General features: G+C 47.8%; 10 protein-coding genes across 10 annotated transcripts; 7 read left to right on the top strand and 3 right to left on the bottom strand.

The window, feature by feature from the left end:
• Positions 1 to 153: 153 nt before the first annotated feature.
• Positions 154 to 850, top strand: M431DRAFT_556301 (hypothetical protein; the record flags this gene model as incomplete). The annotated part of the gene is made up of 2 exons (XM_024921443.1): positions 154 to 204; positions 350 to 850. 2 exons carry the CDS (start codon positions 154 to 156, stop codon positions 848 to 850), a joined length of 552 nt encoding a protein of 183 aa, XP_024772891.1.
• Positions 851 to 2,643: 1,793 nt separating this feature from the next.
• Positions 2,644 to 4,558, top strand: M431DRAFT_6778 (hypothetical protein; the record flags this gene model as incomplete). Its single annotated transcript, XM_024921743.1, has 5 exons — positions 2,644 to 3,031; positions 3,096 to 3,287; positions 3,340 to 3,671; positions 3,739 to 4,174; positions 4,269 to 4,558. 5 exons carry the CDS (start codon positions 2,644 to 2,646, stop codon positions 4,556 to 4,558), a joined length of 1,638 nt encoding a protein of 545 aa, XP_024772890.1.
• A 2,677-nt stretch (positions 4,559 to 7,235) lies between these two features.
• On the top strand, positions 7,236 to 8,840 carry M431DRAFT_89409 (hypothetical protein; the record flags this gene model as incomplete). The annotated part of the gene is made up of 6 exons (XM_024924025.1): positions 7,236 to 7,312; positions 7,378 to 7,710; positions 7,786 to 7,955; positions 8,018 to 8,233; positions 8,295 to 8,396; positions 8,449 to 8,840. The coding sequence occupies 6 exons, from the start codon at positions 7,236 to 7,238 to the stop codon at positions 8,838 to 8,840; spliced, it is 1,290 nt and encodes a 429-aa protein (XP_024772889.1).
• An 893-nt stretch (positions 8,841 to 9,733) lies between these two features.
• Positions 9,734 to 11,613, top strand: M431DRAFT_146169 (hypothetical protein). The gene is made up of 5 exons (XM_024912728.1): positions 9,734 to 9,869; positions 9,928 to 9,951; positions 10,030 to 10,928; positions 10,987 to 11,181; positions 11,257 to 11,613. The coding sequence occupies exons 1-5, from the start codon at positions 9,750 to 9,752 to the stop codon at positions 11,456 to 11,458; spliced, it is 1,440 nt and encodes a 479-aa protein (XP_024772888.1). The 5' UTR covers positions 9,734 to 9,749; the 3' UTR covers positions 11,459 to 11,613.
• Positions 11,614 to 12,296: 683 nt separating this feature from the next.
• Positions 12,297 to 13,803, top strand: M431DRAFT_146167 (hypothetical protein; the record flags this gene model as incomplete). The annotated part of the gene is made up of 1 exon (XM_024912727.1): positions 12,297 to 13,803. One exon carries the CDS (start codon positions 12,297 to 12,299, stop codon positions 13,632 to 13,634), a length of 1,338 nt encoding a protein of 445 aa, XP_024772887.1. The 3' UTR covers positions 13,635 to 13,803.
• An 804-nt stretch (positions 13,804 to 14,607) lies between these two features.
• On the top strand, positions 14,608 to 16,152 carry M431DRAFT_509539 (hypothetical protein). The gene is made up of 3 exons (XM_024919308.1): positions 14,608 to 14,985; positions 15,077 to 15,342; positions 15,426 to 16,152. Exons 1-3 carry the CDS (start codon positions 14,856 to 14,858, stop codon positions 15,723 to 15,725), a joined length of 696 nt encoding a protein of 231 aa, XP_024772886.1. The 5' UTR covers positions 14,608 to 14,855; the 3' UTR covers positions 15,726 to 16,152.
• A 52-nt stretch (positions 16,153 to 16,204) lies between these two features.
• M431DRAFT_496517 (hypothetical protein) lies at positions 16,205 to 17,438 on the bottom strand (the record flags this gene model as incomplete). Its single annotated transcript, XM_024917503.1, has 2 exons — positions 16,205 to 17,016; positions 17,072 to 17,438. The coding sequence occupies 2 exons, from the start codon at positions 17,436 to 17,438 to the stop codon at positions 16,205 to 16,207; spliced, it is 1,179 nt and encodes a 392-aa protein (XP_024772885.1).
• Positions 17,439 to 18,954: 1,516 nt separating this feature from the next.
• Positions 18,955 to 20,445, top strand: M431DRAFT_43445 (hypothetical protein; the record flags this gene model as incomplete). The annotated part of the gene is made up of 1 exon (XM_024915132.1): positions 18,955 to 20,445. A coding segment is annotated over one exon (1,491 nt), but the record flags the coding sequence as incomplete, so codon positions are not given.
• A 93-nt stretch (positions 20,446 to 20,538) lies between these two features.
• Positions 20,539 to 21,873, bottom strand: M431DRAFT_509536 (hypothetical protein). The gene has a single exon (XM_024919307.1). The coding sequence runs from the start codon at positions 21,634 to 21,636 to the stop codon at positions 20,626 to 20,628; it is 1,011 nt and encodes a 336-aa protein (XP_024772883.1). The 5' UTR covers positions 21,637 to 21,873; the 3' UTR covers positions 20,539 to 20,625.
• Positions 21,874 to 22,460: 587 nt separating this feature from the next.
• M431DRAFT_88692 (hypothetical protein) lies at positions 22,461 to 25,238 on the bottom strand (the record flags this gene model as incomplete). The annotated part of the gene is made up of 2 exons (XM_024923939.1): positions 22,461 to 24,500; positions 24,555 to 25,238. 2 exons carry the CDS (start codon positions 25,236 to 25,238, stop codon positions 22,461 to 22,463), a joined length of 2,724 nt encoding a protein of 907 aa, XP_024772882.1.
• Positions 25,239 to 25,414: the final 176 nt, after the last annotated feature.

The following is a 25,414-nucleotide window of genomic DNA, read 5'->3' as shown; positions in this document are numbered from 1 at the left end:
AACTCCGAGTACATGCACTTCCTATCATGGGATTTGGCTTATATGTAACGCAGCGCTTGATATCATGCTGTACCCAGTAGCTATATGTACATAAAATTGGCAATTGTAGACAAATAAATGGGATCCATACCCAATTATGCTCCGCAGGCTACCATGAGAAACCCGAATCTAGAAATGCAATCTTATTTGGGGATCTTCCAATGCGTACGTATATGTATACGAATCATCAAGTAAATGGTGTGCTTGAGAACTTCGATTCAATGCGTGTTCGATGTATTGGGAATTGCCGAATTATTACTACCCAGGTAATCATGCATGAAACATCACGATTTCGGATCTCTTTAACTAGCCCGCGGCTGCAAAACTAAGAGCGTGCATGCAGATGCAGTCAGCTTTACGTAAAATTCCCCTGGCTCTCAAGGTATTCCCGAGTTCAAGTCTTTTGCAAAATTCGGCAGTTATGTTTGGCAATAGACGCTATCGAGACAAGAAAATAAAGGTCAAGTGTGATATGAACCTCCACCACGAAATATCACGATTCCGACTCGATTATGGTGTATCTACAGTCATGTACCGTGCTCAATGTACAACAACTCTTCACGTGATTACGACAACTCCGCACGAATGGCAGAGCATCACATGCCTAATAATCAAGCTCTCCTTACCCGTGATGAATGTAATTGGAATCATCATTGGCCTCACTACTAGCATTGACGTCAAGATTAAGATCTACGATTTTGCCCAGTCGGCTTACTGCACGGACCGGTCTTTTGAGATCGTTATATACACTGGTATGCGGCATTTGCATTACAAGAAGCTCCGCATAACCGCGCAGCTGCAAATCATGTGAGTCCAAAACGGCCAAATGACCGGTTAGTGGCTGCGTGTGCTTCCTGTTCCTCCGCAACGCCTTCCGGGATCCTCTAGTCTAAGTCGATAGTAGTCAGCTTAGGGTATCCGTATTCACCCAAAGAACCACGACGAGAACGCAGTGCAGCACCATCATCTCATTCAGCGGTCAGGATCAATTGTCTCATCATGTCGTAAGACCTAAGAAGTGACAGTGTGAGCGGCAAGCTTCGTTCTGCCAACATCGAGCTCAATCATAAAGTCAAAGTCGAGATGAAAGTGTGATGAGCCGTTTCCACTCCCGGCAACGTCTCTACAAGAGCCCTATTCCAGTGTATGTTTTGTACGATTTGATTAGAGTCCGACGAATCACTTGTTCTATCTCCAATGTCCTGTTCGCTGAGTACTCGCAGTGGGCGAGTTAGGCCTTAGCTCATCAGCGCTAGATACTAACCTCTATGTCATGATATGAGTACAATGTACCATCACCTCTCTGTATATTTTAGCCGGGAGATGTCCAGCTATGCTCAGTTTCCACCGCTACCACCCTATATGTGGGTTCATAGACGGCATGAGACGCATGACTTGACCAATGGATGAACCTACGCTGAGTGTTTAAAAGGACGCAGGCGGGCGATGTCTTCGAGTTGATGTTTCCTCCTGTATCCTCATCCTGCAATCTAATAATCAATGTTACGACGCTGAAGTAGCTGGCAAGAGGATATACCGTCGCAGACAAATCCCACCGGAGCTGGGTTCGATCGGCTAGCAAACGCTTTGGAAGATTTTGGAATGCTTCGTTTGGGCTTTTATGCGACGTCTTATTGTCCATTGAACATTCACCACAAAGACATATACGATGATATTCCATAGGAGTACCAGGAATAATGCTAAATTATTCTAGGTATACTATTTCCTCTGACATGCATCACATGGCCGGAATAGGGATTTGATGCAGCCACTAGTGTTCACACATAAAGTGAAGGCTATCATGAGGATGCGGCATGGTTTGCATACCTAACACCAGATGGTTTAAGATAGAACTAGCAGTTTGTAGAACACGAATAGGATGCAAGAGGAAAGGAATCCGTGGAGTGCGAAACCGGTAACGGGCAAAAAGTCACATCAGCATTAGACGACAAGAGAGGGGGCTAGTCGTAGCGTAGCCTTTATAAATGATCAGAAGCTGAGTCGACAGAGAGGCATCTCGACTTATAACAATATATGCAAGAGCATTGATAAGGGATGCGGGTGATAGGTGATGCTCTAACAATATAGATCATTACACAAAGGGCTACTAGAAGAAAACCGCCCAATTACATATGCATTTAAATATATAAAGAGGCGTTGTGTCATCGAATGGAGAGCCGTGGAGATGAAGTTTTCGTGATCCTGAATAAGCCCTAGCAATCCTACTCGAGACGCCACCAATCACATAGTGCTAATTACAGCGTGTGGACTGAAAGAAGTGTAACAATAAACTTATAGCTGCGTGTCTTCTCGGTTCTCGGCTAAGCTTGGTAAGGTGTCCCAACTTTAGAATTTGGCTTGGTAAGGAATCCCGAGTTAGCATTTGGAGCACTAACTTTCATCGCGCTTATATGCCCCCTCGCATACGAGTACCTATCACGGTAAGTTATTCGAGCTTACTTTAAAAATGCACTGGTCTTGAGTCTGATAAGAAGAGCTACTCTTTTCTCCTTTCTATTTCTTCTTTCACGCCCAGTTCAATCTTTCTCAGGCATCGTCTCGTCTCCTCTAATTCCAACTGCACAATTATATGGCACCGTCACCATGAGGTATGAGCTATTAGGTGTCGCCTCGGCCTCGGCCGGCGTTCTATCGCATCTTCTCTACTTCATCCATGGACATAAGGCCATGCAAGCGCCAAGAACTTTTGTTTTCTACTTGATGGCAGAATGCTTACTATTTGTGCGATGCTTTTACCTACAGGGGGCATTTCAAGGGACTCTCAGTGCCACCACTATATCTCTGTCCTACTTCCTAGGCCTCTTTACTAGCATCGCAGTATATCGACTCTTCTTCCATCGCTTAAGACGTTTTCCTGGACCGTTAGCGGCGAAGCTCACCAAGTTCTATGGGCCCTACAAGGCTCGGGGCGGCAAATCACATATTCACTTCGTCGAACTCTTCGAGAAATACGGAGATGTCGTCCGAACCGGTAAGCTGCCTGCCCATGAATGACTTTGAAGTGAGGATATTGACTCATCTATTTTCGTTGCCAGCTCCAAATGAGCTCATAGTGTTATCAACGGACGCTCAACAGAAAGTCTTTGGAGTTGGTACCCGATGCTCGAAAGAAAACACTTCTTACGAATCCGTGGCCTACAAAGGCTTCCAAAATTTGGAGGCTGCGACAAATCGCGAGGAACATCGCAAGAGACGACAAATCTGGGACAAAGCTTTTTCTACAAAGGGTAGGTTCTATCTCTTTGAAAACTGCTGTTCTGGAAGCTTAGATGGTACTAGCCTTGGAATCCTACGAAACCTACGCTCGCGAAACAGTATATGAATGGTTGGGAAAGTTGGCATCTCTGCAGGGCCAACCGGTTAATACTTCATTGTATTCCCTCTTGATCCCTTTCGAGAATATGGGCCGCATGGGCTTTTCTATCAATTTCGGATCCATCCAAAAGGGCAAAGAGGACATTATGTTGCACTACCTTGAAGAAACGCTTGGTATGATCGCAAAACTCGGCACAATGTGGTGGCCGATTGCTTTAATCAACGCGATAGGCGGCAGCGGCGATCACATTGAATTCGAAAAGCTTGCTTGTAGGATGGTCGACCAGAGGGAAAAGGTAGGTGATGCGACATACAATCCCTGCGTCAGAATCTTCGTAAGTCGAGTTGCTGACGGTATTATAGCAAGCTGATGATGAAAATGAGGACATAATGAAATATATTCTCCAAGACCATCACTCAAAAGTCCCGAAAGGTTTCCACCATCACGATCTTTTATACGCAGACGCGCAAGTTATTATGGTCGCAGGGACTGACACTATCGGGGCAACTTTATCATTTGCTTTCTACCATCTAGCCCGCGATCCTGCCCTACGACAGAAATTGCTTACGGAACTTGAGCCTCTCTATGGACGCACGTTGACCGGAGAATTCTCCAACCATGACTTGAGCGACGCCGACGCACCATATCTCAACGCGATTATCAACGAGACGATGAGATTGGATAACCCGACTTGTTCTAATGGTGGTCGACTTACGCCACCTGAAGGGCTCGAGGTTGACGGTATCTTTATCCCCGGTGAGGTGGTGGTCTACACACCAACGCATGCTATACAACGAAGTGAGTATCTTTTCAAATACATTTTTTTTAGTTTTAGTATTCTGTCGGTGTCAAAGCTTTAGTAGATGCCTTCTAACCACCTCAATTATGATAGGCGCCAAGTACTTCAAAGACCCAAACAGTTTTATTCCAGAACGTTGGACTACGCGACCTGATCTAATCATTGATAAGCGGGCATACCTTCCGTTCTCTTGTGGTTCTCACAGCTGCGTGGGAAAGAAGGTTGCCATTCTTGTGCTACGCATGATTTTGGCGTATACGGTCTGGTACTATGACTTTGAGTTTGCTCCCGGTGAAGATGGGCTTGCCATCCACCGAGATGCAATTGATGCGTCAATTTTGAAGCCGGGCAAGCTGGAGTGCGTCTTCTCTCAAAGGACTTGAATCGGGGTATGAGTGTAAGCACCTTAGCTTTGCTTGTCGAGCTCCATTAATTTCTACTGATATCGGGCAGATGCAAATTGACGGCATGCCTGTTGGAAAAGAAGCGGTGATATATGTGCAATCCCTCTGAATGCTACCGGTATAGTTATTTAGTGTCCCAATCAGCGGCTACAACACGGGTAGGTATTCCGTAGCCAAGCAAGATCGATGAACAAAAACGGCGCGGAAGCAGATAATCGGCCGGGGCGAGGTCCAAATCTTGAGTTACATGCAGGGTTCAAAAGTTTCTTTCCGATGAGCTAGTAATCAATCTCAGACGTACAGTCAGAATATGATACCAACGGCTAGATTACGGATGGTTGTGATTGTAATATCGCGAAAGAATATAGCGTATGTGCGGCGCTTATTAGTGCTTAGTTCATCATAATGGTATTGCCTGATCGCTCCGACTCATGGAGCGACTGTGTCCATTAACCTACGGAATACAGCTCCAAACAAACTTCGCGACTCGACGGAGCATTGTGATTCTCTAATGTTGTGCTGGGTAAAAAGTCCTTGGTTACGGAGGGCCTATGAATGTAATACGTGACTTTTCCAATAACCGGAGTGTGCTAGAAACGATGCCTATCTCTCATTTGGTTTCTGCCGTCTATAGTTGCGTAAGAGTGCACACACATCGGCTACATGTACTCAGCACTTGTGGGTGAGAGTTGGAGCTTGGTGGCGTAGCCAAGATTCAGTGTACTAAAGATTTGGACCCGGTTTACGAGGCCATGTGCATTCCTCCACGGCGTCACTTGTTAGATCCTTGGAGCCGTCGATCCCCTAAACTAGCTAGGACTGATTAATCCTTTTGCGACTCAATAAAACCTGTGTAGCACAGCGTTAATGTTAACGATGCCAGAATTAAGAAGGAAAGAGGCAAAGAAATGAACAATAATTGGATTACGTGTCGGGAAATGACAACAAGATGTCAAGAAGACTGTATCATCCTACCTATATTAGGTCCCATCGTCACCTCATCCTTTTGAAGCAATATTTCTTCAGCTTTACCTCCACGCAGTCGAATGAGACTCAGGATCAGGCATGCTGAGGTTCGCGAGAACCAACATTTAAGGCTGCGGGAACTGCCGATGAAGCAACTACGTTATATCTTGAATCGGCAAATACTCTTTTCTGTGATTATTTATCATCCTGGTGGCCATGGATGAGTCCGGCCAGAACGCATATCAGTAGGAACTGGTGATACAACGCTTTTCCATTTTAGGGCCGTTGATCCCTTGCCAGCGAAACACAGCAGCTGGGAGCCCGTTCGTATGGGATCCATTTCCCTTTAGAGTAACAAAGTGATTACTTTTTCAACCCATCAGACTGGATGCAGCGCTCCCTTCCAAAGTAAGAATGCTAGCTGAATGTGGCATTACCCGACGACGCCATCAAGAATGGCAAATGGGGTCTGTGGGACAAGGGTTTAGCCTCGTGGGAATCTCGCAGCTGCAACTCGAATACGTAGAAGTTCAGATCCATCAGCTATGGTCAACAAAGACACAACAGAGCTTGCTGGTAATGAACGGGGTGGGTCATTGCCATCAGCCTTACAGGTAGGCTATTGTGCGGTTTACAATACATCCATGCCCACGTATGTGGCTGGCCGGTGATCGGAAATCCGCCGGGCTTGTTCGCTCTGTATGTATGTAGCTCGTAGCAGTATAATTCACATGCGGCAATCGTGTTTTGTTTAGACTACGGATGTCGCTCCGCAGTGGAGCGAAAGATTCGCCTTAGCCACACGCGAAGGGCGAAATCTTGAGCTTGTCAGACGCAAGACCCGATCCGGAGACTCGGATCACTGAACAAAAATAACCCAACGCCGAGAATCGGAGTTCTGGACATGCCTTGTCGCTCCGATTTTGCAAGCTTCATTTTGGTCCATATTGATCCGGGTAATAGGGGTTTCGTCTGGAGTGCCAAATAACAGCGGTATTAAAGGAGGTGTATATGCGATGTTGGATTCGTCCCGGCAAGCCCGGGTCGGTATCGCCTGAGGACGATGGTGATGGAATTAGTCATCGTAGTAAACATCGAACTTATTACGAAGCAGCAGTGGCTTTATTCGAAAGGATGGCAATCAGGGGCGACTTTGTAGGTTCTGTAGACCTGCTAAATTTTGTAGAGCCGTGCCTTTATTTGGCTGAGCTACGGGCCGCCGTGTCGCGAAACGGGCGACAGTAAGGCGACTACTGAGTAGCGACTAATAAACTCAAGAAGCCAAAAGATCATTGAAGCCAGTAGCACAGCTATACATATCATTAAGTGGGCGCATACGGATCGAGTTTACCATTCGACTGGAAACAATAATGCCCGCAGTAATATACAGCACCCCATATAATGGGAAAGTTGAAGCCAGTAACATTGAGTCATGCTTCAAACAAGTTAACACAGTCGGTAAGCTGGCGCAAGTGCGCGGGGGCTTGAGAATCTGATGGCAAAACGAATCCACCCTCGTAAGATTTTAGATGCCGGGGCGTGTACGGCGTGTACGAGGCACTTGTTTCTAGGCTAGGTGGAATAGCGATATATAAAGCAGGCCATGGGCAACACTGCGGTTTGTTCGAAGTGTTGAATCATTTGGCACAATAGTTGTTAACCGTTCAGACAGCTTTCATCACAGTACAAAATGACTCAATTAAAAAACGGAATCAAGTCGCCAATTCAGCCCTCGCCGCGAGTAGCAGGCAACGTCCAAGATGTGTGGTGAGTAACGATATGAGACTCATACGAATGTCTTACCTTGATTGTGACTCACTGATAGCATTCAGGTCTATCATCAACGCTGCAGCTGCAACTACGCCCAATCAGCCTGTGGTGAACATGGGACAAGGCTTCTTTGGCTACAATCCTCCCCAGTTTCTCATTGACGCTGCGAAGAGTGCGGTAGAGCGCCTCGACTGCAACCAATACGCACCTCCAAAAGGCCGTCTCCGTCTGCGAGAAGCCATTTCCAATGCCTATTCTCCTTTCTGGGGCCGGAAGCTCGACCCAGAGACCGAAATAACCATCACCACGGGCGCTAATGAAGGTTTTCTGAGCTGTTGCATGGCCTTTCTCCAGCAGGGCGACGAGGTGTTGCTACTAGAGCCCTTTTTCGACCAGTAAGCGTGCCAATCTTACGCCGTCTCAGCGGCCGGCTTAAAGATATGAAGTATTTTGATGCTAAGATAAAGCAGATACATCAGCAACATTGAGATGGCCGGTGCCAAGGTTGTATCTGTGGCGTTGCAGCCACCAAAGTCAGGAATGACAAAAACTCATTCTGCTGGCGAATGGTCGCTTGATGTTTTGGCATTGAAGAAGGCCATTACTCCCAGAACGAGAATGCTCGTTTTAAACACACCTCGTTAGTAGCGCTCCTGTATCCGAATAGTGTTGCTCATGTGGCTAACGGATTCGATCTGGTAGACAACCCATTGGGCAAGATTTTCAACCATGAAGAGCTGAAACAGATTGCCGATGTTTGCGTTGAGAACAACATTCTTATCATCTCCGATGAAGTCTATGACCGACTATTCTACGTGCCATTTTCTCGCATTGCGACCATGTCGCCCGAGGTGGAGCGCATTACTTTGACTCTCAGCTCAGCGGGAAAGAACTTTTATGCCACAGGTTGGCGAGTTGGTAAGAAATCTCGCCATATAAGTCAGTTTATGATCTTATTGCCAGCTGACTGAGTATACAGGTTGGGTTATGGGTCCATCCGAACTCGTCTCATACGTCACAAAGGCGCATGCACGAATTTGTTATTGCTCTCCCTCACCTCTTCAAGAAGCGTTTGCCATTGGTACGTTCAGATCGTTATTCTCAACATGCGAGGTGCTAATAAAAAAACACAGGCTTCGAACAGGCTGAAGCAAATGGCTTTTGGGACGAATGTATCTCTGACATGAAGTCCAAGATGGACATGTTTAATGAGATTTGGCACGAGCTTGACATGCCCTACTCCGAGCCTGAAGGTGGCTACTTTGTCGTCGTCAACATGAGCAAAGTGCAACTACCAGAGAATTACGACTTCCCTACCCACGTATTGAATCGTCCAAGAGACTTCAAGTTGGCGTGGTTCCTGATCCAGGAACTTGGAGTGGCAGCAATTCCGCCAAGCGAGTTTTACTCACCGGCTAACCAACACATTGGAGAGCAGTGGATGCGGTTTGCCGTATGTAAACCGAATGAAGTACTGGAGGCTGCCAAGGAAAGACTAAGAGGATTAAAAAAGTATATTAATTAGACGATTCACGCGGATCAGCTGGCGCTTTGTTCTAGGATATTAGATTCATTGTATATAGGTGCCCCCTTTTGTCAATTACAGCCGAGTGTTTACTCAACATAGTCGCAGAGCCGACTGTATGATGGTGATGCCCAAAGTTACAATTCACCGCCCACCTGAGGTCGAGATCTCTGGGATTAGCCCCATCGTACAGCGGTGTGGAACCTATGGTCAGCTTGTTTGTTTTCGTGTTGATGAAATCATTTACACGACTCCCCATAACTAAAAATAAGAGGGCATTCAAAAAGAACTGTTGCCATTACTCGGGTAGTGTGTTAGTGTGCCCGTAGGGCACACTTTCTCTTATTACTTTTAGTGGTCCACGTACCTGAAGCCACTACTCGGCGGTTTACATGTAACCTCTTAAGTGCTTACCGTTTAGTAACGAAAAACCCCAAAGAGGGGCAGAAACAACATGCGTTGGGCTCCAGATCTTGTTAGGTTACCATCAACGGCTGCAGCTTCACTCAACTCTCAATGTCTGAGAATGGCAGGTACCTAACGTCTAGCGGCATGAAAATGGCCAATTTCGTATAGGTGCAAGTGATTCTGGTACTAATGATAGGCTATTGCTCTCAACTGAATGGCTAAAAGCTTGCTGCTGGATAGGCTGTATGTTGAGATGACCAGGCCCAGGGTGACGATCGACATGCGAGTCGGTATACCCTGTCTAGCTTTTTAACAAACAAACAACCATTGGTTTCTATCCGATTGCGGGCGCTGATCTTCCCGTAGATGGGTGGAGAATGCTCAAGTGCCGTCGTTCTCGTTGAGTAGTATTTAATCTGACTACCTGGCAACTGATCGTCGTTCTCCTGTGACTGCTTCAATTTTTTTCCTCTTCGTTTTTCACGTGCCAGTACTGCTCTCATGGCGATAGAAGACAAAAGCGCCGTCGAGGCGACGAGCGAGACCAACTTGCCCAATGTCTCCGACAAAGATGTTGATCGCGCGCTGCTACGAAAGATCGATTGGCGCGTGATGCCAGTGGTAAATCTCTACTGTCCACATTTCTTTGCTCAAGATACTGACATAGCATGTTTCCCAGCTGTGCGTTACATATGCCCTTCAGGTAAGGACCTCTTTGTCCTTTTATAGAAGCCACTCGGCTTGCGTTGTTGAAGGGAATAACTGACCAGTTCCGTATTAGTACTGGGACAAAGGCTTGCTTGGCCAAGCAGCTGTATTTGGGCTGCGAACAGATCTTGGCTTAACCCAGGGCAAATCTTTCTCTTGGGTGTCCGTGGTATTTTACTTTGGCCATATAGCTGGCATGTATCCCGGCTCTCTACTAGCACAGCGGTTCCATCCCAAGCGCACCTGCTCCATCCTGGCTATCGTCTGGTCCATCATCATGCTCACCACACCAGCATGCACGTCTTATGCCGGCATTATTGCTAATCGCTTCTTCCTCGGCGTGGTTGAGGCTGGCGTTAACCCCGTCTTCATGCTCGTTGTTGGCACATGGTACACGCACTCGGAGCAGGTCTTACGATCCAGTATATGGTATTCCTTCAGCGGTGGCTCGTTGTTAATCTCTCCGGTCATCAACTTTGGTCTTGCCCACATCCATAGCAGTCGATTGAATCCATGGCAGATAATGTATTTATTTGCAGGAGGGATTTCCTTCCTTTGGGGCATCGCATTACTCTGGGTCTTCCCCGATACCCCACAACGTGCCAAGGGTTTTACGGAGAGCGAGAGAGAACTCATCGTCGAGCGCACTCGTGTTAACAACGCAGGCACCGAAAACAAACACATAAAGTTCTATCAGATCAGAGAGGCTCTTTTCGAGTTCCAGTTCTGGGGAATTCTCGTGCTATCCCTGTTGAGCTGCACGGGCTCAGCTGTTGTCACGCAGTTTGCTTCCATTGTGTTTAACGGACTGGGTTTCGATGCTTATACCTCGCTCTTGCTGAACCTCCCGACCGGCGCGATGGCTTTCATCTGTGTCCTGGGCTCAGGATACCTTGGAAGACACTGGAAAAATTCTAGGTTTTTTATTATCTCATTATCTTGCCTACCGGTCATTCTTGGCTGCTCACTTCTGTAAGTTGAAAGTCTCCTCCCATCCAATCACTGTTCAGAATACTAACATACGCTCAAGCTGGAAACTTGATAACAGTAGAGGTGGAAAAATCTTCGCCTTCTATTTGCTGAACTTCTTCTCGTCTGCATGGGTTCAATGCATCGGCCTAGGTACCTCAAATACGGGCGGTTATACAAAGAAGGCTGTGTATGCCTCCGGGACCTTTATTGGCTACTCATTAGGCAACATTACGGGCTCTTTGCTCTTCGACCAGTAAGTGACGAGAATGAGCTCAACTTTTTTTTTCACTTGCAACCAAATGAATGCTAATGCCGTTACCACTAATAGAAAATTTGCCCCCAAATTTGGCCAGAGCTTCACGGGTGTTTTGATCTGCTTTGTGATTTGCTTCTTCCTCGCACAGGTAGTCCGTTTTGTGCTTGATCGAGAGAACAAAGAGCGGACAAGGGTCCATGGACCGCCTACCTTTGAGAAGGGCCTCGATGACTTGTCGGACAGGGAGAATATGTCATTTAGATACGCACTATGAGCGACTCTTGGCCAGTAGGATATCAAGATTCCCCATTGCAGGTGGTATTCGACACCGAGATGAGCGGGACCTAGGTAGAATTGCATGATTCACATGCTGTTTGGCTCCGGTCCTAGACTGGGGGCCAGATCCATTCTTATAAGGCTCGTATCAATTTAGTGGTTTCTTTCTGCTTAGCCGCCATAGCCTCCGAGACAGGTCCACCCAATCCCATCGCAGGACTTTTAACTGTCCATGCGCGCAATAGTCACTGAGCTGTTAGAAGAGCGGATTGGTTGCATGCACAGAGGCCGATTTGGACCCCGAAGAGCACTAAAAGACGATCTACCTTTGAAAGGTCAAAGATGCTTACTGCTTCAGAAGACGGTGCCTTTTTTCAGCTGCCAAGTTTTGCCTTTCAGCTGGAAACCCAACACCGAGTATCCAGCTCAGCTGCGCGTAGGCTGGCTATAGGCAGCCACGATGATTTCTCATGAATTATCTTGTCGTCAAAAGAAACATCGGAGCAGAAGATGCAATAGGAAGGCATAGGTCAAGGCTTTTTGGTCAAATAGAGCCTTTGTGACAGTATATCTACGTAGATCAATCCGCAATAATAAAAAAGAACTACTTTCTTGAAAATTGACAGATTTTTTTTACATTCAGAAGTTGAGCTACGCAAACTTATCACAACTCTATAATGGCAGATCTCAACTTTTATCAAAATGACGAGAGCTCATCCCCGAATGCGACCCATATACAACTGATGGAAGAGCTGTGTAACTATTTCTTAATTACGCAAAAATTATCCTTGTCATCAACAATTGTCGACATAGCAAATGAGGACGAACTCGCATATATGCGAAATGCCGCGAGGCCAGGCGCACAAGCCTTACCATTGAACCATGTTATAGGAGACATGGCCAAGATCATGTCTCATCGAATAGCCATGGACCATCCAAGATTTTTTGGCTTCATTCCTTCTCCAGTTGACGAAAACTCGTTTCTAGGAAGCATGCTCACTACCATGTATAACGTCGGCGCTGGTAGCTGGTATCAGAGCTCTGGCGCCAGCACCGTGGAAGATTCTCTCATCAAATGGTTCGCTGAGCAAGCCGGGCTTCCACCATCATCCGGCGGCATTTTTGTGTCCGGAGGCTCAGTGGCCAATTTGACGGCCGTTGTCACCGCACGCGATGCCAAGTTGCAATTCGAACAGAGGCCAAAGGCAGTCATTTACATATCTGAGCAAACGCATTCTTCCATGGCAAAGGGCATAGTCGTGGCAGGCTTTCACCGGAACCAGATCCGTCGCGTGCAGTGTGACTCGAGTTACCGGATAAAGCCTTCGAGTCTTAGGCAGCAAATTGAAAGCGATAGGAAGAATGGCTTGATACCATTCATGATTGCGGCAACTTGCGGCCTTACCAACACCGGGGGCATAGACGACTTGAACGCGCTCGCTGACATAGCCGAGTCCGAAAACTTGTGGCTTCACGTCGATGGCGCATATGGAGCATCCATACTTCTCTCAAAAACGCACAAGCATTGTGCCGATGGCATTGTTCGCGCGGATAGCTTAACATGGGACGCTCACAAATGGCTGTTCCAAGTATACGACTGCGGTCTGGTACTCGTCCGAGACAAGCGCAACCTAATCGAAAGTTTCGCGACCGGTGCCTCATATATCCGAGATGCTGATGAAGCCTCATCGGAAAAGGTTAACTTTTGGAATCGAGGCATCGAGATGTCTCGACCTGCGCGAGGCATGAAGCTCTGGTTTACCCTTCAGAGGCTGGGCCTTGACAAGGTCAGCGATATGATTGACCACGGAGTCGATCTCGCAGAATTCGCCGAATTGGTATTCCGAGGTTTCGAAAATTGGGAGATTCTTTCACCAGCCCAGCTGGCAATCCTCAATTTTCGGTATGTTCCGCCCATTTCAAAACCTCCTAGTGAGGGTACGGATTTCGATCAGTTCTGCGATAAAATAAATGCAGAAATATCCCGATTGGCGGTAGAACGGAATATCGCAGCACCTCTGACGACTAGAATTACCAAAGTCTTGAACTTGCGAATGTGCACCGTCTCCCCTCAGCTGAGTAGGGATCAGCTTTTGGAGGTGATAAAAAGCCTGGACTCGATTGCGAAGGAAGTTTCGGCCTCGTTCGTGAAGAAGAGGATTTTGAAGATTTGAGGTGGCCAATCCTAGTTAACTTTCTTCTCTTGTGTGTATATAATTAGATATAGTTTGTGTTGACTTTTCGCCTTTTGGTGAGGTCAAGAGCGCGAGTCAATAAGGTGTTGCAGCTTACATGTAGTTAGGAGAGCAAACCCATAGAGTGGTGGAATGCTGAATATGGAAGTATACCTAGAAACAATTCCAAATATATAAGTGCCTTGATTTCACTCCATTTCCGCCGAGTGCCATATCAAGTTGATGTAAAATGGATGTGGCGTAAAATGAAGCAGACATTGACTCATCATTATTGGACTTATATCGAGCTCTTCCTAACTACTGTACCTAAATAAATATAGGTGCTGCATTACCACTTTGATGCCGGTTTACAGCGCTATCCTTACAAGATTGACCCGTTGGTTTTATCCTAAAAAGTGTGAAAAAAAATATCAGATATTTCTCGAGATAATTATTAGAACGGATGGGCTGATGGGCAGTTGTGTCATGGATGGTAAGGGAAAGATTGTAGCTGTAGGGTGGTAAAAGCGAGCTCGACGGCTTAGCCTATGTACCTATGTCATGATGCATCCAGTAATTCAACATATCAGCGACTCATCATGCTCTAATGTAGGTCCATATTCCACCATTATTGCAAAACCAACAAACGGAAAAAACAGTTCAGATGAAGATACACTTACACGAGCTATTATATCCCTTTGAGTACAGTTTCGTGTGTTTGCAGATCTGGTAATTCTCCAAGTATCGGTACTTGTCTTCCCCCGCCATCGCCGCACCCCGCCATCAAGTACAGTAACCAGCTCCCCTACCTCTGACAGCTCCGAGTCCCCCACCAAAGTGACGAAACGATGCGCTCAGCTCCGCCAGAGCTCGGCAATCCGAAGCAAAGCTCCCATTTAGCCCGAAGACTTCCGCTTTTCCCTTGACATCATCTTCCTCTCTCTCAAACAATCTGCTTCTGTATCCATTGGTAAGCGCCCTTCGGCATTTTGCAATTCCCCTTTCCAATCTCATCATTCCAAAGGCGCATCTTCGAATTGCATCTTCATCCGCCTTTTCTCTTCCCAACTCTCCCAATTGAGCTCCCCCAAAAGCTCTTTGCGCCGCTGCCCCTCATCCCGTCGCATCTCCAATTTCCCGCGATCCAACACAAGAGACAGCTCCAGACTTTTCTTACTTACCTGTGAATAGCTGCAATAGACCAACAGCAACAGAGCCATCATGTCCTCCTCCCTCCTCCGCACGACGCCTCTCCTGCGCGCCGGCCTTCGCGCCCGTGCCGCAAAGCCTCTCGCCGCCATGGCCACCACAAGCTTCACCCGCGGCAAGGCCACTCTTCCCGATCTGCCGTGTAAGTTCCTGAGTTCCCATAGCAGAACAAGAACGACCTCACTGCTCCGAATCGCGCGGCACAGCAGAGCTGACAACATATTGCGACCTAGACGACTATGGCGCGCTCGAGCCCTATATCTCCGGCCAGATCATGGAGCTCCACCACTCCAAGCACCACCAGACCTATGTCAACGGCTTCAACGCTGCCGTCGAGGCCCTCGCCGAAGCCGAGGCTAAGGGCGACGCCAAGACTGCCGCTGCTCAGGCCCCTCTGCTCAACTTCCACGGTGGTGGTCACGTCAACCACTCCCTCTTCTGGGAGAACCTCGCCCCCAACGGCAAGGGCGGTGGTGGTGAGCCTGAGGGCAAGCTCCTGGTATGACTCGATTCACTTCCCTCTGTAGCTCTCTTCTTCTCCCACGCGAAGCATTTCGCTTACCAGTATATGTGAACGCACAGACTGCTATCAACCAGGACTTTGGCTCCTTCGAGAACCTCAAGAAGCAGACCAACGCTGCCCTCGCCGGCATCCAGGGCTCCGGCTGGGCCTGGATCGTCAAGGACAAGGCCTCCGGCAACCTCACCCTCGTCACCCGCGCCAACCAGGACCCTGTCACCGGCAACTTTGAGCCCCTGCTGGGCATCGACGCTTGGGAGCACGCTTACTACCTCCAGTACCAGAACCGCAAGGCTGAGTACTTCAGCGCCATCTGGGATGTTATCAACTGGGGAACCGTTGCCAAGCGATTTGGACAGTAGACATTCGCATCCGAGTCTGCACTGAACAATCTGTAAAATAAATTAGCATGTAGCACATTCCATATTGTTACAAGTCTGCAATGTCAGTTAGTAGGATTGAAAGCCCAAAGCGTATCCATCCAAGACAACACAGGTTGCTGTTTTTGTCAAAACACTCAGTTCAGAATACACAACATTCATTGCTGATTTGCTACTACTAGCCGAGGGAGCAATGATACACGCAACGTAACCTAAGCCCCACGTATATTGATACACTGCAGACTTGACCTTTGGACTCCACGCCATGTGCGCTCATCCCCTTCACCTGTATATATATGCGATTCTGCGAAACAGGCGAACAACGATCTCTTTTTGCGCATGCGTCTGATGGATCTCAATCCATAGCGCGCATATATGAGAGACAATTAAGCATGACCAAAAAACCCGGTATACTCGTACAGAGAGCCATGAAAAAGTCCATGCTGCCTTCTCAAGCAGATTCACTGTCTTTGGCATCTGGCAATGCCCTGATACGCCACCAGTTCGCTGGGATAAGTTTCTGCAAAAATATCGCGAGCATAGTCGTACCAGTCTTGGTTTTCCGGAGCAGTGCGAGCCTCAAAGAACTTGACGTATTCCCACCACTCCGGATACCAACCTCCACTGTCCCAGCCGAGAATACACACAATCTTGCTGTTCTGAATAATGATATTCTTGGGGCTCAGCTCGCCATGGGTGAAGCGGATATTGTAATCTGACCGAAACTGACAGGTTAAGGCATCAGAGACCTGTGTCGGAACAGATTGGACAAACGACGCGGCCAAGAAAGCAACGAAGTGACGGCATGTGGGCTTGACACGGACCGCCCAATATGTATTCTGGAGATGCTGGTCCAGTATCAAAGAGTAGGGGCCAGAAGAGGCAGATCCCAGCATGGCCCCTTTGCCCGATATAGTCGAGCTGACACGAATTGGATTCATGCCACTTCGCATATTATTGATGATATGACGCAGTTGGCGGGCATAGGCAAACTTTGCCTCAGGTGTGAGATCGTACCAAGCGTTTTCCAGAAGCTCTCCTTGAACGACCCGCTTTATGGTCCCTTCCACTTCGCTCGGAACTGGTAGTTGTAGAACCGGGAGATCTAGATGGTATTGGATCGCGTTTCCCAGAAGCAGTCCTGCATCTGTAATTGAACGATACTGGGTCGAAATCGACAGGCCAGCACCACACCTTGATTTGAGCGTCAACTGGAGGCAGCGTGGTGTAAGCAGGCTTTCCAGATACATGGTGTGCTCATTTGGCGCCGGTTCTATGAGGCAAATGAGACATTACTCAGACATAATGGCGGAGATTCATCCACTTACGCGGGGGCAATGAAGGAGGAGTTGAGCACCACTGCTGCTCTGAATCGTCCAGATGATCGCGGGGCCTCTTCACTCCCGCAATCACCGAGGGAAGATTCCTTGGAGTGTATACAAGCGATTGGGGTCCTCCATTTTGCGATGGAGGAAGCTCTTTTTTAATGCTGGTAGGCTTGTGAGAGGTAGCCACGCCCAGCTTGAGGGCGTTGCTACCCGTCTTGAGTGGCCCAACTGCGACTTTGGTGGGCAGTTCTGGAGAGCGTGGCTGCAGCAGCCGCATGGCACGCTCTGGATTCAGGCCCTCCATCTTGCTGAGAGGATCGGTCTTATCGCCGTTGAAGATGGGAGAAAGGCGGAGATTGTCTGCCATCGTGTCCGCTATTTCTTGAGTTTCGGGAGACCTGAATACGTTAGTGCCTAGAGGGAGACGATGCAATAGGTGGCGGCTCAGTCAGATGGCAAGTTTCTGCTATCTGAATGAGTCGAATTGTAGTCACTGCTCGTGGAAGATTGAAGAGGGAGAATTGCTCGGAAAGATACGCAAATGGAAAAAGAAACGACGAGAGTGAAGCAGTAGAAGAGCTTCTTCTCGCATGGATGGAACAAAGCGGTGCTTGATGACAGAAGATGAAGTCTTCACGACATAGGAGAAAAGGATGAGAAGAATAAAATGCATGCGGAAATATTTGTCTGTTTGTTTCATGTTCTTTGTTCGACTTTGGCAGGACAACGGTTTGGAGGAAGGAGCAGACCGTGGCCAGTTGGCGGCCAGTTGCCTTGGACTGACTTGCAAAACGTCAATGCGGCACTCGGCAAAAGGTACATGCACCTGTATACAACATGTTAACGTTTGTATTGATGTTTTACCGTCTACCTTAACAAGTATGATTGCAATGGTTGTTAATGAATGAATCGTGAGTTAAACAGCACTTGACGACGATGTGTTGAGCAGCTCTCTCAGTACTCAAAGTGGAATATCCTCTTATGAGGGCGGCTACAAGCATAAGCGGTTACCTACAGTAATATGAGCAATGGATACAGTGAATAAGGACCCGTGAATTAACATACTACTAATCTAATAATAAATTTGCTGACATCAATGCTGACTGGCTGGTAAATGAAGTCTAAATTTTAAGTTGAATGAATGATAGAGATAGTGCTGATGTCCTCTTGTCATCTTGGGTGGTCAATACAGCACGCGTTGCAAGTGCGGCGAACTTATGTGCGACTACGGTGTATTTGATTAGTAGACGACAAACAAAAGTACCAAAAAGCTGCGATAAACAATCAACTGCCATATCTCATATGTGCAACTACACCATGCATCCATGGTATTGTCATGTCGCTGCCTACATATGTACGTAATTTCAACAAAGCACTGTATTGCTGCTGAATTGCGGATACTACTGTCCATATCTAGGTACACGTATTTGCAGTCTCAAACTCGATATTAGTCACAGCCGATGATTCCATGCGCTTACCAATGAGTACATAAGTAAGGTAAGGTATATCTTTACGAGTTACTCCGTACATGGCATCTGATAAAAAATATTCCCATCAAAAGATATACCATAATAGATTCAACCCTCCGTCCTGATTCGCTACTGATAACAATCCTCGCAATGGTTGCAAACAAGGGTTGCCTGAGCCAATCGTAGCGGCTGTCATCATCCGAGCCGCTTGCGCAGAATAAGTCTGGTGTCAGACCGGGAACGCGTAATGCCAGCAAATCCTCCTGGCCGTGAAATCCATGAAATGAGTCTTTAGTTACACATGTGTTGCACACGATGGCTTCCATCGCAGTCAACATGAAGCTCATCGCCTTGCTGGCTTCGGTGGCGGCGGCCCAAGTCCAGACATCACCAATCCGCCCAAGCCATGACAGCGCAAAGGCTAATGCCAACCACATCTTCAATGCGATTCACTCTGCCGGTCGTCAGTGGGGATCTTCCTTGAACCACAACGGCTTCGGCTTCATTCCTGTTGTCATTCCAGCTGGGACCTTGCTGTATCATGGAGGCTACTTCGAGGACCCTCCCGATCGCTTCGAGTGGCTGGCTTTCGAAGTTGAACATGCGGAAAACTTCGTCAGTGTACCAAACAGGGGCCGTGTAGGTTGTGGGGATGAGCAGCCTCATCCTCCGTCTTCTGACCAGAAGCTTCTCGACCAGCCGGAAACAGGTCCCGGTGACTGTGAGGGGAGAGTGAGAGGATATCTACAGACTTACCAGACAACCCGCGACGTGCGGCTGCTCTATCTCGATGGCACATCGGCAGGGAAGAGCCCTATGGGAACTCTGGACTCACAAGACGAAGTGCTTTGTCCTAACAACGAACACGGAGAGTTTGGAGGCGAAATGTATCGCGCAAAATGCCTTTGTGATCTAGTGACCGAATGGGGATGGGATGGTATTATGCGAATGGAGATTGGCTTCGAAGCTATATACTGCAACTTCAGCGCCGGCTTACATCTTGATTCCTCAGTGCGGACAATTATCCCAGAAGAAAGACTGAAGCCTGACGGCTACCTGATACCTTACCTATGGTCAAGAGCAGCCGCCGAACGATATGATGGCATTGGAGGCGACCGAGTTCGGATGGACTTTTCGTCCATGATATCTGGGTTTTTCTTCCCCATCAACGTCTCTAATACAGACCCAGACCGACCCGACCTTATTAGACTGGGAGCTGCAAAGCGAGAGCATTTGCAAGATATCAAGACTTACATTCAGAGCGTCGTTGTGGAACCCAAAAAGTTTAATGTCAACTGGCAAGCAGTTGTAGACATGATCATCACTCGTTTCAGCAAGAGATTGGCGGCAATGGCTTCGACAAGCGTATCGACGGATTTATTCATCGGCGAGTTGGAGGGTGCAATAATGACGTACCTCGAGGCCCCAAGACTCCCAGGCGATATCACATTGGCAGAGGATGATGATGGCAAGAATCGAACCGCCGAGGCTGTTGAACGCTGTGCTTCACACTACCTGAAACCAGCGCTGTTATCGCAAAAGAACTGGACGCTATCAGACTCATTGATTCACACGGCCCTCGGAGTCGTAACACAGCGTATCTGCAGTGACCTCTATCTCATCCGATCAATCCTCCTCCAGGCGTCACCAGATGCGGAACCCGATGCATACTTTATCAAGAGAGACGTAAAAAGCGACGATATGGAGATCTCAGCGAATCAATCCCGCGCCATTGTACGTGATCTCCTAGAAGATCTTGCCTGGACCACATGGAAGAAACCGCAGTTGTGCGATGTAGACCAGATCCTACTAACCGCAATGTGGCCGTTTGGAGACAGCGTCGACCATTTCAACCCCGGCTGTGTCTCCGTCCAAAATGTTACAGCGCGCCGAAGAAACTATTGGACTCCCCATGAGCGAAGGCCTTTTGCCCTTTGAATGGGACCAACCACTCACATATAACTTCATATTATCTTATGCAGAATCGACAAACTGGATATGACGCGACACGAAGGATTTGTTATATTTACAACTATCTAATGCTATGCTATTTCTTTGCACCAACCTCCTCAACTATGTGCCATACTAAGCCTTGACTCCAAGCAACTTCTCGGTGACCTCCCAAATCCTCTTCGCAGCAGTCTCGTCGTAGGTATGACCAGGGTGTCCTAGCCACTCTGGCTTGTCTGTCTGCTCCGTGGGGAGTGAAACACGACAATCCTCTAAGTACTTTCCCCTGGCCTCGGGAGCCAGGACATCGTCGCTGACCGCCGCCCACACTTGCGTCGCAGCGCCCTGCGTGTTGTTCTTGAAAAGCTTAGAAGGCCAAACGCTCATGAAGCCGTCAATTGCCTCCTGGGAATATCCGGCGTTCTTCATAAAGGCCGACTCCATGATGCCACCGGGGTGGACGCTCCAGGCGAAGAGGTTCTGGGCTCCGTAGCGACGGTCAATCTCGGTGGCCGTGTAGATGCTTGCCGTCTTGGCCTGGGCATAGGCGCCTGTGGAAGGGTATTCGCCCTTCTCAAAGTTGAGGTCGTCCCAGTTGATGTTTCCGTAGCGGTGTCCGAAGCTGGTGACGTTGATCACACGGCTGGGGTTGGAGGCTGATGCGCTTGCAAGCAGAGCGTCCTTGAGAAGGGCGAAAAGGAGGAAAGGGCCTAGATGGTTGATGGCGAATTGCTGCTCGAAGCCGTCAACGGTGACCTTGCGCTCAACGAGGACACCGCCGGCGTTGTTGAGCAGGACGTTGAGCTTGCCATCAGACTGCTTCAAGAACTCGGCAGCAAAGGCCTTGATACTGGCATTCGACGCCAGGTCAAGCTCGAGAAAGTGGACGTTGGGAAGATCGGCGATGGTCGGGAGCGCGGCCTTGGCCTTCGGAATACTTCGGCCAGCGAGGTAGAGAGTGGCACCAGTAGCAGCGAGGGCTACGGCACTGGCACCGCCAATACCAGAGGAGACACCGGTGATGATGATGACTTGACCCTTGAGGTCTTCCTTTCCGGCGTCCTTGATGATTTGTTCGGCAGAAGGGCGGGCATCGCCAGGTCCGGCGAGCTTATCCCAAGCGTGAACAGCAGCGTAGCGAGCCATTTTTTATATAGAACGGTATATTCAAAGAGATATTTAGAGTTGATATGAGTAGTAAAGAAGTATTGAAAGGTTATATGGGTGTTTGTTTATTTGTTTAACTGAAGCAATGAAATGTATCTCGACGAGTCGTCCAGTCCCTCTCTCTTATATCCTTTCCGCCATCATCTAATCATGACATTTTCAATTCTAATCTCCGTCTCCTTCATACCGTCGGCTCCATCATGCTTTAAATCCGCGAAACAACATCCACAAGTTTTATGGATGTTTTGCGGACTCTCTTCAATCCCGTGGGTTTGCCTCCTCTTTCAATGGATGCTTTACAAAAGGGGGCTCCACTACATATGGTCATTCTGCCAATAGAATTGTTTAAATTGCGAGCTGGCCAATGAGGTGTAATCTTTGTTATAATAGAGGGGCGATCTCAAGATTTCCTTTCGGGCGGCAATTTTGATGCTCCGGCTGTTCTCCATTAGTTTAGCAAGCGGCGGAACCCCTCTCCCCCTTTGTATGTTTCTAGCTTCACTTGTATGGGAATGATACAAGCCATCTTGATGCGTTGGGGGCGGAGATAGACTTCTTACAACTGAAAGGCTATAAGCGGAGAATGGTGATAACTCCCCGCGTGCCTAACAGCAGGGGTAATATGACGCAAAGAGGTGAGCTTTCCGGCGTGTTGAGAGCAAAAGTGTGTTTTACTCCAAGAGCTGCTGTGTACTATAGACACAAACCTAACTAACTTAGGACATTGCTCATTGTTTTGCTTATACTTGTGTGCCAAAGAACTCCAGCAACACAGATACTATACGTATCTCACATCCACATCTTCACCAACTTCCCCGCGTTCTGGCCATTCTTCTCGCATCCTCAAGTACACGTTTCAATGCCAAAACATTACCGTTGCCCCTAGCCGCATCAAGTGCCTCTTTTGTCATTCGGACTTCGCTCCCCCTTTCCTCCAACAGAGTAACTAGTACCGACTTTTCTCTGTTATTTGCTGCTGCCACAACCACTTCTTTTGTAACCTCAAATTCCGTCCCTTTTGCTTGCAATAATATTTTCAACGCCGGAAATTGTTCGTTTTCTGCTGCTGCGACGGCAACTTTCGGTGTAATCTCGATCCTGTCTTTCCATCTTCCAAGGAGATAGACCAACACAGAGCGTTCCCGATTCTCAGCTGCAGCAATGACAATTTCTTCTGTAAGGCGAATCTTGCTTCCGTGTCTCTCGAGAAGATACTGCAGTACCGACTCATTGTTCCTCATTGCTGCTTCTATGACTACCCTCTCTGTAATCCGTATCTCGTCTTTCTCTCTCCCAAGTAAGCACCATAATACTGAGCTGTCGTCGTTCTCCACCGCCGATATAAGTATTTTTTCTGTAATTTGGACTTTCTCTTGACAGAGTAAAAGGTACGTTGCCTCGATGTTCTCTTTATTTACAGCTCTTAAAAGCAGAGTTTCCATCGGCGGAGGAGTATATTTTTTCCGGCCAGGTGTCTGGTCAACTTCCACTTCGCTGTTGAACCTCTTCTCTGCTGCAATGACAGATTTCTCTGTAACTTCAACGTCTCTCAAGCTTGCTTGGGCCAGAAGGACGGCAAAGTCTTTGTCCGCCATCAAGGGATACCGTCCGGCCATCTCTAATAAGCTGGCTACTTTGTCGAAATTCTTCGCCCTGTGGGAATGGCCTTGGCCTTTGCACATTGCCACAAAGTTAGTCAGCTCTCTGACAACATCTTCGCGCCTCTCCTGCGAACTCATCCTCGTCCAGAACATTCGCCAAAACTCGCTCTCGGCTTCCCATAAATGGCCCGTTCTTCCGTACATCAAGGCAAGTTTGCTCATACACATGAGTGTTCGTCGGTCAGTTTCTCCAAAGTCTCTTGCGTGAGCATTCTTCATGTCTTGAAGAGTGTTGATTATAGTTTTGTCGTTGCTCCCCGCATCACTCATAATCAGAGCCAGATTGCCCACTCGTGTTTGCCTGTCGGGGTAATTTTGCGATTCTTCTTCTGAAGACAAGTACTCGGGTACTCGACTTGTCATCCATGATTCATAATCTTGACTTGTTGTTTCCTCATTAGAGCTATTCCAATCCCATACAAGTAGGAAATCATGCAAAGAAGAGCTCTCTGGCTGTTCTAGCCTCTCAAGATCCATTCTCTCCATTTCATCCTCTTTGGGAGGAATAAACTCAACCATAATGATCGCAAAATGGTCATGACGTGGCCTAATGACCATGGGATTTGCGGCTCCAAGTAAGTGACATAAGAGGTCGCCAGCCTCGATTGGCTTCCCTGCCACTTGGACGGTCCATGTTGGTCCAGGAACGTCCCTTATCTTCAATCTGACGTGCTGCCTATCTCCACGAGAATCGTCATGCGCTATTTGAACTGAGGATACGATGCCAATAACACATCCTTTCGCAAATACCACAACCGCCTGTTGCTGCATCCACGACTTGACGAATATCCGCTCGCCTAGTATAAACTTGAGAAGCTGTGCCATAAGGTTATCCCATGGAGTGTTGTAATTGGGCAGTAGCCCGTGATTGGTTGGATCATTAGAACTCATTCCCAGTAGAGCAAATATTTTGTCATGGCGCTCAGTGGCCTCGTGCGTGTGGTACATATCTATGAGCGCGCCTAGAGGGCGTATATCTAAAGATATACCACTTAATGAATTCACGCTATACTTTGGCCTAAATATGCAGCCTCTCATAAGATAGGTTACCGACCGGATATGGCTCGGGATATCCTTGTACTGGAGAAGTGATGGTAGGCCTAAGCAAAAGGCGTATCCATCAATCCTTATAGAGCCACACATCATGACAATGTGTTGAGCAGCAGCGACTTCTTGAAGGACCTATGACAAATATTAGTATATCACATGGCATAATGAGGTAGATACTTGGTCTACCCATATTCGTCGAAACCACGGGCGCTCCAGTATAGCTAGAACCGCCTGGTGGTCTGTATCATTCCGGGACGATTGGTGTTCCTCATCTGCTGCCATTCGTATGCTCTTCAGAGCCTGGTCGCTATTGTCGGCTGCTTCACCGAGCCACACAATTACACGATTTGCTTTGGAGTAGATCTCTGCCATATACTGAATTTGTTCCCCTCGCTCTTCGATGCTGGCCTGGTCAATGCAAATTGCGTCTATCCATAATATCCGCTCAATCATTTTATCCCGGAGACGCAAAAGTACTTCGTAGAGGTTTGCCGTGATTGGTAGGCTTTTCTCATCTATATGTAGAATGTGCGGCCTTTGTCCGCTCCCCCACACATATGATAAAGCCTCGTACATATGTTGTCCATCGCCCATTTCCAACATAGGATAATCGAAGAGCTGAGAATGAAGTGGTGCATTCTCATTCCGATCAGGTAGCAGACGAAGCAACCGAATATGCCGATGGCCCAATAATGGCAAATAACGATACGCATTCTGAACATCTTCATGAGGCGCATTCGTGGGATTTGGGGGTAGTGAGTTACGATTGGTAGATGCTATCCGAACGTCGGTTTGTGTGGCTGCTGGTATAGGCGTAGCAAGGGGAGAAAAGCCAAGCCGGTTCCTCCCGCTGCCTGGCACGACGGGCATGTTTTTGTTATTTTCTGAAGCCGAACAGGTTGAATTGTGATTATGTATTTAATTGGCGCACGAGGGAACGTTTAAAAAACGCCAAAACTTATATTAAGAGGGAATACTTTGCATATGATATATCATTTCGCTTCAATTGTTTTGCTTTCAATTGCGACTCCGCACAGCGGTTGGGC

Source organism: Trichoderma harzianum (genome assembly GCF_003025095.1).
Source record: "Trichoderma harzianum CBS 226.95 unplaced genomic scaffold M431scaffold_8, whole genome shotgun sequence".
NCBI classification, from domain to species: domain Eukaryota; kingdom Fungi; phylum Ascomycota; class Sordariomycetes; order Hypocreales; family Hypocreaceae; genus Trichoderma; species Trichoderma harzianum.
The sequence above is the reverse complement of the archived record's forward strand: the minus strand, read 5'-3'. Positions and strand labels throughout refer to the sequence as shown.